Source organism: Trachurus japonicus, chromosome 20 (assembly GCF_045865225.1).
Source record: "Trachurus japonicus isolate A0001 chromosome 20, Traja_1.0".
NCBI lineage: Eukaryota > Metazoa > Chordata > Actinopteri > Carangiformes > Carangidae > Trachurus > Trachurus japonicus.
Window position 1 is genome coordinate 22,888,261 of NC_140926.1, and position 17,796 is coordinate 22,906,056.

The 17,796-nt window shown below is 42.9% G+C and overlaps 1 protein-coding gene across 2 annotated transcripts in view; it reads right to left on the minus strand.

The window, feature by feature from the left end:
* Nucleotides 1–1,443: 1,443 nt before the first annotated feature.
* The window catches only part of tmem108 (transmembrane protein 108), a 48,384-nt gene continuing 32,031 nt past the window's right edge, over nucleotides 1,444–17,796 (minus strand). For both annotated transcript variants that reach the window (XM_085762926.1, XM_085762927.1), the window contains exons 3-5: nucleotides 5,365–6,681; nucleotides 4,443–4,594; nucleotides 1,444–1,816 (exon numbers count right to left, since the gene is read on the minus strand). In XM_085762926.1, the coding sequence (XP_085619052.1) occupies nucleotides 1,700–1,816; nucleotides 4,443–4,594; nucleotides 5,365–6,681 (1,586 nt within the window). In that variant the 3' untranslated portion in view covers nucleotides 1,444–1,699. The remainder of the gene's footprint in view (nucleotides 1,817–4,442; nucleotides 4,595–5,364; nucleotides 6,682–17,796) is intronic.

A 17,796-nucleotide genomic window follows, 5' to 3' on the forward strand; every position in this document is an offset into this window, starting at 1 on the left:
ATATTTGGTTAAGGGGGGCAGCACATTTCAACTCATTCGCCCACACTCTACTGCACACTCATACAGTACGCTAACATGCATGAACAAGGCATTCACACATACACATACTGATATATAAAGGGCCAACATAAAGAATTTAAGACATCTATGTGGTCCCCCTTAAGAGAAGCTGGTGACACATGAGGGCGAAAAGCCATTTTTAGTCAGCTCCATGTGACTGACTGATGCACCATCATTCAGTCCTGCCAGATGTAGACCCCACATACCATTCAAATAGTCCACTCTAATTAACCATTAAAAATCTGGGCTCGTATTTATCAAACTGCTGAGAGAGAAAAATTACAGTCCTTCACTTTACAGTCCTACTTTCAAACTTAAGTATAAAATCAATTACTCCAATTTTTTTTACGACACAAAATTATCTTAAATTTAAGAGAGGTCCTTTCAATTTAGTTAAAAGGTGACCTTCTGTGTAGACCACTTAAGGACAGACACACACACTTTTGGTTTTGAAGTGTCAATATTTTTGGCCATGATGAACAATACATTAACTCTAAAAGTCATAATCAGGTTTACACTGTTATTTTGATAATGTGTTATCCCACATTTTCCTTCATTTCATGCATCTTCATCGTCTCCACTTAATTTATACTATAATGGTCTCTGATGTACCTTTTCTAGGATCAGCAAATTTCTCTCCTCCACCATTTTCTCTTATCCTTTTGTCTCCATGTTGTCCCATCTCCTGTTATCTGCTCATCATGCATAAGGTACTGTATATAGACCTATAAAGTATGTTTTTTGAAACCTTTTATAACCTGCTTGACATGTTGGATCTCAGATATGTTTTTCTCTGTTCTGTTGCTTTACAACTAAAATATATTATTATTGTGATTATTATTAATATTATGTAAAAATATTATATATTATAAAAATAGGAGAATGCTGTTGTTCACATATAATTAATTGTAAGGATTTCACACAAAGAAATGAACTTTTCAAATATCACTGAAGAAAATATAAGGATGTTGTTTTCTAAACAATGAACAAGGGGCAGATGCAGGTTACATCCCTGTCTCTGATTGGCCAATCCTGCCCTGAGCATACATACCATTAATAATTCGATCATTTGATAGTTTCCACTCTGACAATTCAGTTCTCCAACTTGATGGCATTTGTAACTTTCTTAGAAGTTTGATAAATACAGACCCTGATTTCATACACAGTAATTTGCAAGTAAATATTTTAGGTGCTATATTCAAGTTCAACAGGCTATAAGTATTTTGGGATTGATTTTTAAAAGGAAAAAAAATAAAATTACAAAGAACAGCTTAAATGCTTTTGTAGCACGTTTCTCTCTCTAAAGCAGATTTCATGTGGCAACATCCACAGTGCACTCACCATCAAGCCACTGTAATGAAACAAAACCACATATACTCTGTATTTTATAAAGACAATAAAAACCTTTTATCACAATTAAGCCTTTTGTAGAAAATGTACATCAGAAAAATATGCAGGTGCATCCTCATAGTAAATAGTGTCTGTTTACATCACTCTCCTTTCTGGTTGCTCTTTGTGTTTATAATATACAGTATAAAGTCAAAGTCTCTGAATATTTACCACATATATAAAATAGACAACAACAGCGGGGGGTTGGGGGGGGGGGGGGGTAGGAGAGGAGAAGCTCTCCTTTCTGTCTCTAGATGGCAGAAGCTTTGTCTCTGTTGATGAAGAGGGTCTCCTGGCAGAAAGGGTTAACCAGGACCACGCTGCTGCCGCTGTAGTCTCCATTAGGGGGTAGACAGGTGTCCTGCTCCTGCAGATGCACACACACACACACACACAGAAAGGAAATGAACCCAGGTGTTTAAGTGTTAAACAATAGCTGTGATTCACCATTAAGGAGTGCGCTGCAGTCTACTGTTTCTAAGTCAGTCTACAGGCGAGGAGCAGAGTCACACAATTTGGTGTGGAAGGCGAACAGAATAAAATATGGGTTTTGTGCGCCGCAGGGCTTTTAAAGGAGATGGTGAACAAAGATATCTGACAAAGCTAGATGAACAGAGAGGTAAGAGGGAGGCGGAGGGGAGGACGAGGACGTAAAAGCTTGATGATTGCAGAGACAAAAGGGAGAGATGACTCAGAAGAAACAAGGTACAGTAAGAGAGGGACTTAATGTAAGGAGGAGCGGGGGTTGTTTACGGTGAGTCAGCAGTAATGAGGCAGTGCCGGAGGAGAGAGGTGCGAAAAGGGAAATCATTTGGTTTACAGCAGCGATGAGGCCATTTTATCAGCGGGATCCAATCAAATCAAATTAATACTTCTTTATGATCACTTCCCCCAGAGCTCTCTCATTTGACCTATAGCAGCGGGGAAGCTATAAGGCTGCTGCTCTACAGACGCAGGGGAAAAACAACAACACCTGGGTGTCACCAGGGGCATCCTATACATGATCCAACCTCAGCTTCCCCCTCCTGATGCCCCCACAGGCAGCAGAGGAATGAAAGAGACAGAAAAGATTGAAATGGTCACTGGGCAGAAGACGATTAAAAAAACACACACACATGCAAACTGAACAAAGCAATGGCAACTCAAAATGACGATATAGAAAGAGGAGGAGGGAGATTGCAGGTTTGGTACTCATTGAAATCCATACCCCTGTCATAGACTACCATATCCAACAGATGGTGCTGTAATGCACCAAGAAAGTGCACAAGCTGTTCTCCAGCTGAAGTGCATTATCAAGGGGCCAGTATGAAAACCTTTGGCCTTTGAAGGTTACATGAAGCTACGGCATAAACCAAAACTATAGGTTGAATAATGAAATATGTAAAGAAGAGCATAAGCTCAACTATCAGATATAAAGCACAGTGCAGAGTGCTAAACTTGATACAGATACAAAGTATGAAGGAAGTGGTGGCCTTCTCCTGGCGACTGGCACAGGCAGATATAGAGACATTCCTGACGAGCAACTGTGTTGTTCTTAAAATTACTTTTAAAGGGATAGTTCAACAAATTGGCCCATTGCCATAATCGCTATAGTCATAGCAGTAGGTTCGTTAATGTTCATTCGTTAATCTTTAATTGTCGGTGTAAGCTATTTTTAGAACGGCGGAGCAGAGCCACGAGCTGCTCAGAGCTACGCTACGGAGGCTGATGGGATTTCTTGGTTTCCCTCAAACTCATCAAATACGTTACGAAACGGAGCCATTTTCGAGGTAAATGCAGAGACTGCTTGATGAAAAACTGTCCCTGAAGGCAACGCGCATCAGCGGTTTTACATGAATTTACCTCAAAAACAACTCTGTCTGGTAACGTTGTGTTATTATCTCATAGCGTGGTGAATGTGCAGGTCACAACTTGTCCACCAGAGCGTTGTGGAGTTGTTGGATTGTGTATTTGATGAGTTTGATGAGGGAAATGTATGTTTGGAACCTGTACCAATAAGCTGTACTGGAAGCAAATTCCACCAGCCTGGCTGTGTGGTCATTAAAAGAATCAATCAATCAATCAAACCAAGAAATCACATGAGCCTCCGTAGCGTAGCTCTGAGCAGTTCGCGGCTCTGCTCCGCCGTTCTAAAAATAGCTTGCACCGACAAATCAAGGTAACGAACCTACTGCTATGACTATAGGGATTATGGCAATGGGCCAATTTGCCAAAATGTTGAACTATCCCTTTAAGAATCCTAAATGTGTTTTTGTTTTTTTAATGATGAGTGATTTAATGAGATTTTGTAAAGACCAAATATCCTGTATCGTTTCTGATATTAACACCTGACCTTCTGAATCTGTGGTTCTGTTTCATACAATTTGCTGCGACAAGACAAGACAACAAAGACGATGACCAAGATGGTCATCGTCTTTGTTGCTTTCTTGAGAGCTCATATTGACTGGACACCTCTTGGTGCAAGACACTCAAATAAACCAGTAAATCAATGCAGGCAGATGGGATTAATAAAGACTGCAACCTAACATGACCTGCGTTCACAGGACTGGCCTGCACTTACTCAAACACTCAGTTAATATAAAGGTTATAAATGTTGCAGAGAGAAGGCATGAAGTGGATGGGTGTGGGCCATACATTCACAAAGTATGCATTCATATGAATGCTGTTCTGCTTTTCTCAGATTTTCAATTCAAGGGAATTCAAAGAATGGTGTGAAAAACTGTCAAAGAATTACTTAGAAGTACTCTTAACGTCTTCTTGCAAGGACAGCATCCCTATAAATCATAGTAATACTGTGTCATGCTCAAGTGCTCTTCAGCAGGCCATGGGGCTTTGCTGACAGAGAAGATTGGACATGGATCCTCTTGTTCTTTCCATACTCATTAAAAGCATTCTGCTGACTGATAGTGAAACATCGAGTCCCACCCAAATATCCCACCACCTGAGTGTGCAGTGTTGTGTACTAACAGAGACACCGTGCCAGTAGTTTGTACCTCGCTCTCCAGAGTGTGTATCTCTCTGGGCAGCTCCACGGCGTGTCTGCTGAAGTAGTCCATGGTGATGGCGTTGTTCCAGTAGCTGAGGTTGTTCTCCTGACTTGACGACTTCTTCTTCCTCCTCATGCAGCACATGGTCAACAGCACAGCTACGGCAGGCGGAGGCACAGAAAGGAAATTGAGGGTTAGAGCAGTTAGTTGGAAGAGCTGCTGCTTCAAGTAGCCTCTGAAAGCGCCCACATGAGCTGCTCAGGTAGAGACTGTCACGTTTCTGGAAAATATGCCACCGGTGGAATAAACTGTGGCGGAAAAGAGAAAAACATTTTCCAGCAAATGGTGATGTGCCATGTTATCATTTTCAATTTTCTGAAACAACTATATTGTCAGTCTCTTAAAACCAAATGGCAAGTACAAAAGTTTGGATATCATAACATAAAAAAAACACCTTATCAAAGGGAATAAATACTTATTGTTCCATCTTTAATGGATCACAGTGTAAACGATGTGTTTTGCCAAAGGTGCTTGATAGAAAAGACTTCTGGTCCTTTGCTGTCAGTATTGTGCTGTCGACTTTAAAGCAGTGAGATCAGGAGCTCAAGGGTGTCTGGTGTCTGTCTAAAGATAACACCAGACTAAAGGAATCATTTGAAAATACATTCCAAGAGTTATGAATATGTTATATAAATTGATATACTGTATGTCTAAAAGACAAGCATACTTTCATATTTGTGTGGGCTGGACATGATTCAAATTCAAAGCACAGATAAAGCAAATAAGCCAGTTTCTGAAAATATCCAACTATTCCTTTGTATTCCTTTGTGCAACAATTTTGTGCAACAATTTTTAAATAACGTTCATCCAAGTAAAGTAATCTAGCAGCTTTATTGAATCTTTTACTGGCTGCTCTGACTGTACTTACAACATGAGGACACAGGCACGCTGATGGCCAGCACGATCCACACGATGTCCATCCTGCTCAAGCAGATGGTCATGCGTGATGGCGGGGAGTCGACGGTGGGGCCCGAGCTGTTGCTGGGGGTCCAGGGCTCCTGGGTGGTGGCGGGCACCTGCCTGTTCAGGAAGTTCTTGCTGGCGGTGGAGGGAGCCTCCGAGCCGTTCCCCCGAGCCGGCTCCGCCTCCACCGAGACGTTGCCGGGGAACAGGCCTCCACGTGTGGTTTCATCCCTCATGGACCGTCCCATGGCGGGATTGTCTGTTCCGTTACCTTGAACAACCTGATCATCAGTGATGGGTGCAGTGTGGTTGACTGTGGGAACCTGGGTTTTTAGGTTCGGCTCAGTGGACAGGGCCGGTGTGGACGCTGTGGAAGTCAGACTATCTGACGGGCTCTTGACTGAAGAAACGGCCGTTGAGTTGACCTCCAGCCCATCGGTGGGGGGCTCTGCTCCGTTCACCTCCCTCAGGGTAATGGTGTGGTGTGCAGCAACGCTCCCATCACGCTCCCTGAGTTTCAGGCCACGACGCGCAGGGTCAGCATCTATGGATGAAAGGGGCCGCGGGGAGGGCTGAGGGTCGGTGGGGTTGGTGGGCTCCTCCACCACCAGCTTCTGAGGCTCTACATGATGATGTGCAGTGAGTGTATCTCCTCTGTCTGATTCAGAGCTGGACATGAGAGCCAGGGGGTTTGGAGCACCTCTGGCAGTAGATTCCACAGCTATATTTGGGAGCCATGTGCTGAGAAATGTAGGACTGCTGCTGCTGCTGCTGCTGCTGCTGCTGCTGCTGCTGCTGCTGCTGCTGCTGCTGCTGCTGCTGCTGCTGCTGCTGCTGCTGGCCTGGTTAGTGCTGACTGTAACTGGGTTATGGACTTGAGGTGCCCTGACCAATTTCTGCATGTGGCCTTGGTTTACAATATCAGAGCTCGGCCCCTGGGGCTGGTTAACCCAGCTTTCGGCGCTCACAGTGTTCGGGGTGACGGTATTTGTGTCGTGAATGGGAGGGGGATCTTCACGGGCCAGGCCGGAGGTTTTGGTGGCGGTGTGTAGCCGGGCCACGGTGGGGAGGACGATGTTAGTGGGTCGAGTGCTGCCTTCGGACGACCACTCGCCGCTGCTGGAGCCTTCCTGATGCCAGCTGGGGCGGGCGTGTTCAGGGGGAGACAGGGGGTTGCTGTGGGCGGCTGCCATGGAGACAGAGTCCTGGGACGTCTGGCTGAGGTACAGCTCCTGTGCTGATGACACCAGTCCTACTGGCAGTGCTAGGAATGCTAGAACACCTGAGGATGGAAAGAGAAGAGACCGGACAGTTAGCACATGATAATAAAGGACATGTACTTTCATTTTCATTTCTCCTTTATTTATTCAGGGATGGTCAATTGAGAGCGAGCTTTCTTTTTCAATGACGCCCTGATTACAAAAACACAATTATACAATATACAAGGTCATGATCCACAATTACATACAGGTTGTAAAACATTCGATAATACGTTTTTAAAAGAATCTAAGGAAATAAGATGATCCAGTTTCAGACAGTTTTGTAGGTTATTCCACTTTTGGGGGGCATAAAACTGAAAGGCAGTCTTCCCCAATTCTGTCCTGATACTGGGAATTTGTAAAACCAAGGTGTCCTGTGAACAAGTGTGCAAGTTACAAATTCTAAGTGAGATTAAGCTGGTAAAATAAACAGGTAAGATTTCAAGTAAAGCTTTGTAAATAAAAACCATGCAATGTTGTTCCCTCTTTACACTTAAGGATGGCCATCCAACTTTATTATAAAGAACACAGTGATGGGTTCGGAACAAATCTCCAGTAATAAAACGAAGAGAGGAGTGATAAAGTATGGCATCCATTTTTACATCATTTTCCCACAAATCCTGTTCCGCAAAAGGCGAACATAAGCACCACAAGCACATCAGCTGAAACCGACTGCTCGTGTGTTCAGGCGAGACATGTAGGCTTATCATTCATTACATCCACTACACCCTTCAGCCTTTAATCTAATGAACCACTGTGTTTGTCAGTCATCTGGTTTAACTAGATTGCTTTATTAACTGCATTATTCACCAGACGGGCTCCACTGTGTGTAGCTGTGTAGCACTGAGGTAGCAGCTGTGTCTGCCTTTAGACGCAGTTCAAACAAAGCTGGATCAGTTTTAAATGCATCAGTGAGTTCACTCTCCACCTGGGTTTTAAAACAACAAGCAATTATTCTATTACAAAAATAACACCACAAAAATCACTGAATGTATCCATTTATTTAATTCTCAGAAAGCTTTAATAATTTTGACAATTTTCCATATTTAGAAAAATAATGTCATTTGTTATTAAGATCCATGGTTGCCAAGAATACTGTATGTCCATTTTCAAGCGCAACAGGACAAAAAAAGACATTTTTACAAATTGTGGCTATTTTGACACTGTGATTATTAGTCACAGTGTCAAAATAGCCTACTTAGCATGCTAAAACCATTTCAGACAGCCTGACAGATTCTCTTTCTTGGGCTCAGTCCCATAAGGAAGCCGTGTAGTGACAAGCCATTAGCAGGTGCCTGTGGGGAATATCGGTCCTATTATGTTATCCAGACAGCAAGAAAGTCATAGAGGGAGGGACGTGGAAGGGTTTATTAATTTCCCCTTTGCTCCCTCTCCTCCATCCTTTATTGACACTGTTAAACACGGCTAATGTGACACATTAGCGGAGCTCCCATTGACTCATTTCCATGCATTCAGCTGAGAAAAGATGATGCATTAACACACAAAGCTGCCGTCATTTAAATCCCTGTCTGAATGACATTATGTAGCATGTTCCTGGCTGCCATGGGACAATAGGCTGTGGACAGGGAGAGAATGTGATTTTAATGAATATTATTATTGTTATTATCAACTTATTGGTTTAAGACTGACTATAGTCTGTAATTTTCTGATTGCCAACAAATCCCATGAGGAGACGAAAACCCAACACTTTGACTTCTCAAATCATATTGTTCCTGCAGAAGATGAAAATGGGTCACAGAGAAGCAGATTTGTTTTGTCACTGTAGTTTTCACCAAATGTTATAAAGACAGGAAGACACAGCATATTCTTTGGGGACCATTTTCAGCAGCAGAGTAGTATTACAGTATTACATATTTGGTTTGCTTCTGAGTGTTTATGGCAGCAGGCCTAAAAAGGATTAAAAAAACACTAGGGTGCCCGTGTTTGCAGTTATGAAAGAACATGTCGTGCAGTGCAACAGTGGAGCTCAATGATGCGTTTTAATATTTTTTTGAAAACAGTGTAGCTCTACGGGAGAAAGGAAAAAGATATATCTGACAATACCAGTTGGTAGGATCGAGTTCTTTGATGTTTTTACTCCTTTTTTAATGGGATTTGTTGAAAATAAGAAAAATGGAGAATATTGCCCGGCTTATCCTTGGATGCTACTCTGTGAAAGAATGGATCCATACAGCTCAGTATAAACAAAGTCATTTATTAAAGACTGCTTTTAAATTGCCATTGTGTATACTGTATGTACATTGTTGAAATGTATTCTAATAAGCAACAGTGTTGCAGATGCGTCCTCCCTCCTGAATGAGCATCCGACTTATATCAAAGAAAAGCCTCAAGGCAAAAGAAAATTAAATGTACAGAGCTGGGTATTCATGAGGTCTCTACAATAGGCTGCTCAGGAGGGAAACAACCGTCAGTGTTGTGATTGAGCATTATTTTGATAAACCTAAAAAAGAGACGCACAAAACACACTTTCTGAAGTGCCCTATGTGACCTAGATGTTGTTGTGGCCATCATTTAGCTCCTGTGTCCTTCAGTAACTATGGAAACCAAGTTTCCATTACCAAGATGGGCAGAGGAGAAGGAGATTGGAGAGGAAGGTGAGGAGAGAAATCTGTTGAACATCTAGTTAGGGAGATGGAAGCAAAGGACGCATAGACAATTAATCTTCAAAAACTAACAGCCCAAGGATTGGCCTCTATCAGTAATCTCTCATTTTCTTTACCATGAAAAGCTTCTCCGTCTCTTTCGTCTTCATCCTCAGCAGGATTTAAATAACACCACAGCAGAACCCTAAAGCTCTGACTATTTAAACTCAGCCTCTGAATCATTAATCATATTCCTCCATACTCAATCACACAGGCTACCAGGATAGAGGACCTGGACCCTGTCTTCCATTAACCAAGCCTGTCACGTCTCTAATCCACCGAGCCCACTCCAGACCCATATGAGGAGATAACACATATGGTCATCTTTGATTTATGACTGCTCGTCTTTCCTGAGATGATCCTTCAGGCAGACAAACCCAAACTATCAAAGCTTAAGTGTCTGGGTTATTGTTGATCACTGGTAATGTCACATTAGGACAAATTTGCCAGATAAAGCCCCTTGAATCTGAATAATAAATAAAACACAAACTCGGTTGGTTGGATGGTTTTAATATATTACATACTGACTTTGAAGACAGGGAGGGTACTTCACATTCTGCTGTAATGTGGATCCTGCTGCAAGCTGCAAGCAAGGCAGAGTAAAAATGATGTTTTTCAATGTTAGAAAAAAAAAAAGCAGATAATAGACATAACATGGTGCTGTTTAAGAGCTGTGCTGGTTTGAGTCGTACTTTCAATCAGTACCCAGAACCTGGCTGTCACAACCTACCAACCCGACACTCTGCTGCTAATGAATAAAACATAATACCCTGACTCCTTTTGCAAAGTAAGTCGCATCAGAAATGGGCTAACTAAATGCTCCGGCACACACACACATACACAGGAGCACATTCCTCTGATTTGTCCACATGATTGGAAACTCAGCAGAAAAAACATGTAGTTTCACCCTGATCTGTAACCAACATACTCTACAGTTTAGTCAAATCATGTTTTATTAAAGATCACATCTAAAATGTTAAAGGGGAGATCTGCTTTTTAAGTTCACTTGCACTCAGACTGACTGCACGTAGTCATTAGTGCTGAGCATGTAGTCAGGGTAAAACCAGTCTTCAGATTCTGTTTCAGGCACCGTGTTGGGTTTGTAGGTCGATTATTTTGTACGTATTCAAATGTTTGACTGTAGCAGGGATCAATCACTTTTTTATTTAGCCTTTGAAGCCCTGCAGTGTTAGTCAGCTAGCTAAATGGAAGAAAACAGTGACACTACAGGGACAAGGCGTGGTTTCTATTATTGGACCACCAGCTGAGTGCCTTTGTTATTTAAGTTAGTTACCTAATTGTAAGAAGTAAAAGAAAAAGAGGACAAGGAGCCGTAGCTGGTTTAAATCTGCTTTTTGGCAACACAGAAGGAACCTCAAAGTCAGAAACACAGAGCACAGAACACAAACTAACTTGCTAACCAACCGACCGACCGACCTTTTCACCGAACGACCAACCAACCAATTCACCGACCAACCTACCAACCATCCAAACAACCAACCAACCAACCAACCAACGCGCCAAACAACCAGCCAACCAACCAACCAACCAACCAACCAACCAACCGACCAACCAATTCACCGACCAACCTACCAACCATCCAAACAACCAACCAACCAACCAACCAACGCGCCAAACAACCAGCCAACCAACCAACCAACCAAACAACCAGCCAACCAACCAACCAACCAACCTACCAATGAGCCAACCTATTCACAAACCAACAAACCAGCCACCCAGCCAACCAACCAATAAGCTAACATGACATTGTTGCAGTGTGTTCTCCATAGCCTGCTATGTGTGTGCTCTTGTTTGTTTGTAGAAACATGTCTGTTTTGACCTATAGGCTACAGTAGGCCTGTGTGTTACATTGCTGATTGTATGTATATCTGTGTGTGTGTGCATTCACACATGCACTGTGTTGCACTCTGAGGCAAATGGGTGTAATTTGTCACAGCGTCTGTGCGCCTGGCTGATGGAGTGAGAGTGTAAGCAGGGTGAACACAGACAGAGAGCCCGGCCCTGCCTCCACAAAGACATGCAGCTGAGAAGCATGGCACTGGGAGTGAATTAACAAGAGAAATGATTGAAAAGGCCCAGGAAGTGAACTGAGCTTCATGAACATCTATTATTGAGTCGAACCACTGGGAGGAACATGAGAAAATTGGACGGAAAAGGAAAAGAATAGCGAGGGCAGACAGGGTGAGAAAAGGTGCAAAGAGAAGGCCAGAGCCAGAGGCGTTTCATCTGTGATAACATATGGACAAAAGCAAAAAGGCCGGATTAGACACATTAGACTCTGCACCAAAAAAGGACATTCACAGGAAAATAAGGTGTGAGAATACAGGAGGCACTTCTTGAAATATTTGTCTTGCTCAGCAGCACTCGTCCACTCAGCATGATTCCTTCACTACAGTGCCTGTTGGCTGTTTCTGGCTTGACATGATATTTTCTCACAAGCACGAAAAACACCCACAAAAAGAGCCAGACTGTTTTCTGTAGTGACAACGCGAGGGAGGAGGCACACAACAACACTTTTCTGAATCTTTTCACAGAGGAGGACAAGGAAGCCATAACTGGTGAGAGTAGATTTCAGTGGTGACATTGAATAGCGGCATAGTCTTTCTCTTTGTCCCTCTACCATACCTTGTCTTTGGCTGGGAAGCAACAACTGTTATCACTCACACCAACCTGTTGCCCTCCCTATCTGTATCACCATACTGATCACCTTAGAATAGCACATGCTAATACCATGGAGACAAACAGCAGCAAGGAACAATTACAGTGATATTACACCCTTATTTATTTGACTAATGGTGTCATGCTGGTTTCCATTCACTAAACTCAGGGTGTATGGAGGGGAAATTTATGCAGGAAACCTGCTGAATTAGGGCTCTTTTGAGTGAATGAGAAGCCGGTGACATTCGTTGGAGTCCTCCATTGATGCCATCAGGGACATCAATAAATCATGTTGCAAAGCAGGGTCCTGTGCACTGATCCAATGCAGGCTTTGTCCCAACAATCTTTCACTATTAGACTCAATGTCAGGGGACGGGGGTGCCACAGCAGCCGGCACTGAATCCAAAGTCACACAAAACAACATTTACTCCTGCTGAAGAAACTCTGCATTTTATTTTTCCTCCATGGATCCACTCATGAGATAAGATCCCATTCCAGATGAACAGTATTGTTGAGGCACACTGCATTATGACTCTTCCAGCCTCATCAATCATACTGGAGCACTTAGTGTGCGGTATGCAGGCGATCAGTGCTTATGCACCAGCCTGGCTGCATGATCAATCCTGAGGGAGGGGGGTGGCTACTCATCACGGACGGTGGGATATTTATCTCTTTTTTTGCAGGGGTCACCTCATGCTACGTGCCAACGATGTGGCTTTGAACATGCACGCCAACAAATCTGCCGATGAAGTGGGTGCTGGAGCCAGGCTGGTTGTGCCGCATCGGCAGTGGGCAGCTGGCAGTGGCACTATTCGAACTGGAGGCTCCGCGGGAAGCCAAAAATAGAAGCTGCAAAATCATCCATCAATAAGGCTTGTGACGGTTCGTCGGGCTGTTCTTCTTAACTGTTACTGCCCTGTCATCTCCCTGCTCAGGCAGCATGACGGGGAATAACGAAAGAACTGTAGCACAGCCAATGAGAGTCTGTCAAGGTCACTTGAATAAATGAATCAAGCTGCAGCACAATGATAAGATCTGGATTAAGATTAAACACCTGATAAAGTAGCACTGAGATGTCTTATTTTATATATTTGCCGGCATTAATGTCCTGTTTGATTATTGTTCTGCGTGCTTATTCATCATTTTAGTAACCGTCTAAATTTAATATAAAAACGTCTCCAGGTACAGATGAAAAACAACTTCTGTCTTTTTAATGTTTGTTAATGTGCACCAAACTAACATAAAACAAAGTATGTTTTAGGCTTTTATAAAGGACAAAATAAAATAAAAAATTAATTAATAACCAATTAAGGAACTGTTACATGGGCTATAGGTTTCAGTGTGAGTCCAGTATTATGAATAGTAGATATTTTGCCATTGAAGTGAATTTGCCATGGAAGAAAGGTGTGTTCCTGGGACAGTCTGGTCTTGATAACAGGAGGCAGAATCATGTTGAGGCATTGGAAATCAAAAGAGCTTATCAGTTTTAATGAATGGAGAGAGGAGCTGGCTGGGATGGCTTCCTATGAGCAGCTTACCCACAGAGTTAATAATAGACTAGATGAATCAAGGAAGATATGGGGCCCACGTTTGAGTGCAATAGGTTGAGGTGACCAAGGCAACTGACGTCCATGTAGCCCATCCTCGTTCTTTATGCATCATGTTCATTTTTCTATGCATGATGACAAACATGAAGCATAATATTTCATTAGCTTTTTTTTTTGTCTTTTTTGCTTCCTTAAATTGTATTTTTAGGGCTCAAAAGGAAGAAATAGGTTTAATCACAAAAATAACTCTTTATTTATTGTCTAACATCAAGGGCTCAAACTCTGAGTCAAAATTCTGCAATTTATAAACCTACTTTCAGGCCAAAAACAAAAAATATCCAACACCCTGCAGGCTGCTGCAACCTCCAGATCTGGAGAGAAATGACAAAGCATGACGAAAACCTATGCAATCAATCGCTATGAAATGTGTAAGAACGTTTGTTTGTCTCTGCCCCCACTTTTTCAGCAACTGTAAAAGGAGTTTTTTTTGGATGTGCCTGGCCCATGAACTGAGACTGAAGGCATTTGAAGAATAATATATATTTGAAACAGTGTGTGTCCATCAATAACAATCTCAAAATGCCCTTGTGCAAGATGTCGACTACCCGCCTGTGATCTCATCTGAAGTTACACTGGATTAAACCATTAACAGGCTCTCTGACATGAGGCCTGAGATGTAATTATAAAGGAACTCAAGTGAATTACTACATGACCATCTATTTATCCAATGGCATAAACACACATAAGTGCTGGTTTTGGTGCCCCTGGGCATTAAACTATAACCAGGAATTAAGGATGTCCTGCTCACCAGTCGGACGGCCCTCCGTGGATCACATTTAGCCTCGTTTATGCTAATCACAACCACTCTACAGCAGCAGACAAACCTCCACGGGATTCCCCCCAAATCCCTCAGGGCAAATGGAGCCAGTTTTATCTACAGCGCTCATCAGAATACCAATAAGCCTATATCACACCATAGCAGCACACATACACACACCATGGCTTCACTCCCTTAATGGAAAAATGAATCCATATCTCACTTCGTGGGATAAAGGCTGACAGACCCAAATCAAAGTAATCATAAGCTTTAAATTGGGAGTTTTGTTGAAGGTAGTCCGAGCCTTTAATTTGAAGCTTTGACGTACCGTCAGAGAGAACCACAGAAACAGATCAGACCCATCAGCTTCAGGCGGACAAAAGCCTTTATCAGCACCGCGGCTGTCTGGAGAGCTGTCTGACTAACTGCTGGGGAGATTGGATTATCACGCCTGGACAGAGCGCTGTCGACCCACACTTCAATGGACCCACTGCACTTGTGCAACAATTACCACAACCAACAGGACTACACACCTCTACTAGCACTACTACGACTTACTAGTAGTTACTATGACAACTTCTTATCTGCTAATAATGAAACTAATAATGAGAAGAATTATGATAAAGTTAAAAAATAATAACAACTAGCCGACAACAACTACACCTGCGCCTCCATATGATTATTGCACGACCATTAACTATTAATATCACTGCTGCTACTGCAACTACAGCTACTTAAAGCAGAAGTAAGCGATCCGGTGGTTTTGGCTAACTTCCTGTCAGCCGATGGAGTTAGCAGTCCCCGCCCTCGTCCCTACGTCACCACATTCACGCGCATCCCTTGGCTGCACACACAGAGAGGACTGCCCCTTTATGCCGTTCTCTCTCCTCATTGGATAAAGATTGTAGGATACAAGGAAAGTTTTCTCCTCGGCTCAGAGCAGAGCAGAGTGACTGACAGACCCGTGTTTCAGACCAAACACTCTATGTAAGTGATTGCTGTCGGAAGATACAACTATTTAGACTTATATTAACACAAATATATCGCTTACTTCTGCTTTAAAGTAGTGTCACTGTCTACCCTTGACTACTGTTACTACTGCTGTAATAATACTATGTCTAAAAACATCTGTACTTCCATCTACTGTGGCTATTTTTCCACCTGCTTCTACTACTACAACAATTTATAACCTACACCACTTACACTACTACAACATGCAGCCTTTATACAATTATTCATAGATATTCCAGACATATATTGTCTTGGTATTTCATATTTTCCTCCCCCCCCTCTTATACTGCCCAGTCATCTTGTTATGTCTGTCTTATTGTATGTATTGTATGCTGTATACAGTATGTACTGATGGGGTGATTGCTGTAATTTCGCTGTACTGACAATAAAGGCTGGTTCTGATTCTGATATACTTTTTTAGAGTTCTCTTCTGAATATATGAAGATCTAAGTGACCTGATTCAGTAATACCAGTATAAGAGTGGCTATACTACCATTAATACATCTGTTGCTTTTTAAGGTCTGGCAAAGATTCCCCCTCTATCATCACCTCAATGCAATCCAGTGAATAAGTACATCAGCTGCTTCAGTCGAGCTGCTCAGTGGCCCACGTCCCAAACTGTGTGTGAAACTCGACTGGATTCATAATTTCTACTACTCATCTTGCCACCATTAGCGCTCTTCATCCTCCTCCTTTGGCTCTTCATCATCTGTGCACTCTGTATTGTGACTGAATGCCGGGAGCATAAACTGACTCATTGGAAATGTTCCCATTTACAAATAGTTTTGGTTCTGTGAATCACTTTCATGACGTTTTTTTTTTTCTTCTTGTACCTTTTTTCCCCACACAGAACGACACACACAAAGATGCACCTGCCACGGGATGAATCATGAGCCGAACCCTGCATCAATTGATGAGTAATGGTGGCGATTTTAACGCTTCTTCATCGTTGACCTTTGAAAGAGCTTGAAGTGCTGCAGACGAGGTTCGACAAGCCGTCACGATTTTGGGGCCCTTCACTCACGTCCAGAAACTTGAGCATAAGTGTTGTTGCCACTATCACAACTACTAATCGTCATCTGATATAAGTCAGCTATGAGTCACAACTTACTTCTTTCACGCTGCTCGGTTGACAAGCTGTACATACGCAGAGACACAGCATTGGTCTAACGGAAAGACGTATGGGTGTATAAATAGCATCATCTTTACAGTAGCACAAACAGAGACATTCTTTTGGTTTGTTCTTGGGTGTGTTCCTCTGCCACTCTAGTGTCTGTCCCGTGGGGAGGGAAACAGACAGATAGGGCACATCCTGTGGACCGTTGGGACCGTCCCGGAGGAGGACTGGATGGGTTAGGGTGGTGGAGAAGGCGGAGCGGGGCGGGCTCTGCAGATGCGGGGACCGAGATAAGAGGGAAAGGCTTTCGCAACAGGATAATGGCTTCCTGTTTGAATGCTCCGCAAATTGTTTGTCAGCTTGCAGCGGCTTTGAACAGAGACGTGTTTATCTGAGAATCAGGCGGTGGGAGAATGCGAAAACAAGAGTATAACAAAGAGTCCTTCTGCTGTTTACTGGGGGTAGTGATTTAACTACAGCCCACTGTGACAGGAGCAACTGATCCGACAGGAAGGAGAAACATTAAACAGGAAGTTGTCTGGAATCTGGGAGTGAACACTGAATTGCAGGGCAACAGTCAAGCAGTGTCACAAACACTGAGAATGATTCCTAGTGAATTCTAACATTTTAACTGATGTTGGCAGCTTTAAAAAGACCAGAAATGATTGCAACAGCACACTTTAAATCACAAAAGACTTGAAAAAAAGTCAGATTGGAGAGATTTCTCCAACCCTGTGTATTTGTTTACTTCATGCCAACGAGTCTTGGAAGCGACTGCCGTACTTGTCAGGCTTTGTTTTTGAAAGCCAGACTGCCAGACTAATTTTTAATTTGCTAGAAACATAAGATAAGCTCCCTCCATTGACATATGTGTGTTTTGTCTTCTACCCAACGCGCTCACATAAAGTACACGGAGCACTGACACACTAGGAAAACACTGCCTGCCAATATGTGGGATCATCCGTCTTAGCTCTTTTCTATCTGCAGCATCTCTTCTCTTGCCTGCAGCCTGAGGATGTTAAGGCACATCTGTCTCCTTTCAGATGGCTGGGCCAGAGAGAGAAATGAGAAATGTCTCTGCACAGAGACAGAGATTCAGGTGGGCTTCTTAGCACTGCACTGTAAAAAAAAAAAAAAGAAAAAGAAAAAAAAAGGCAACCCCTGGTGGAGGTGTAATGCGTCCGAGCAAAGTCAGACCTCAGCCGGATCTCCAACAGAAAGCATGAAAGCAAAAGTGAACAACCTGGACTCAGACTTCCTCTCTTTAGATTAAACCGCAGCAAAGTAACCTTGTCCCACCTCTG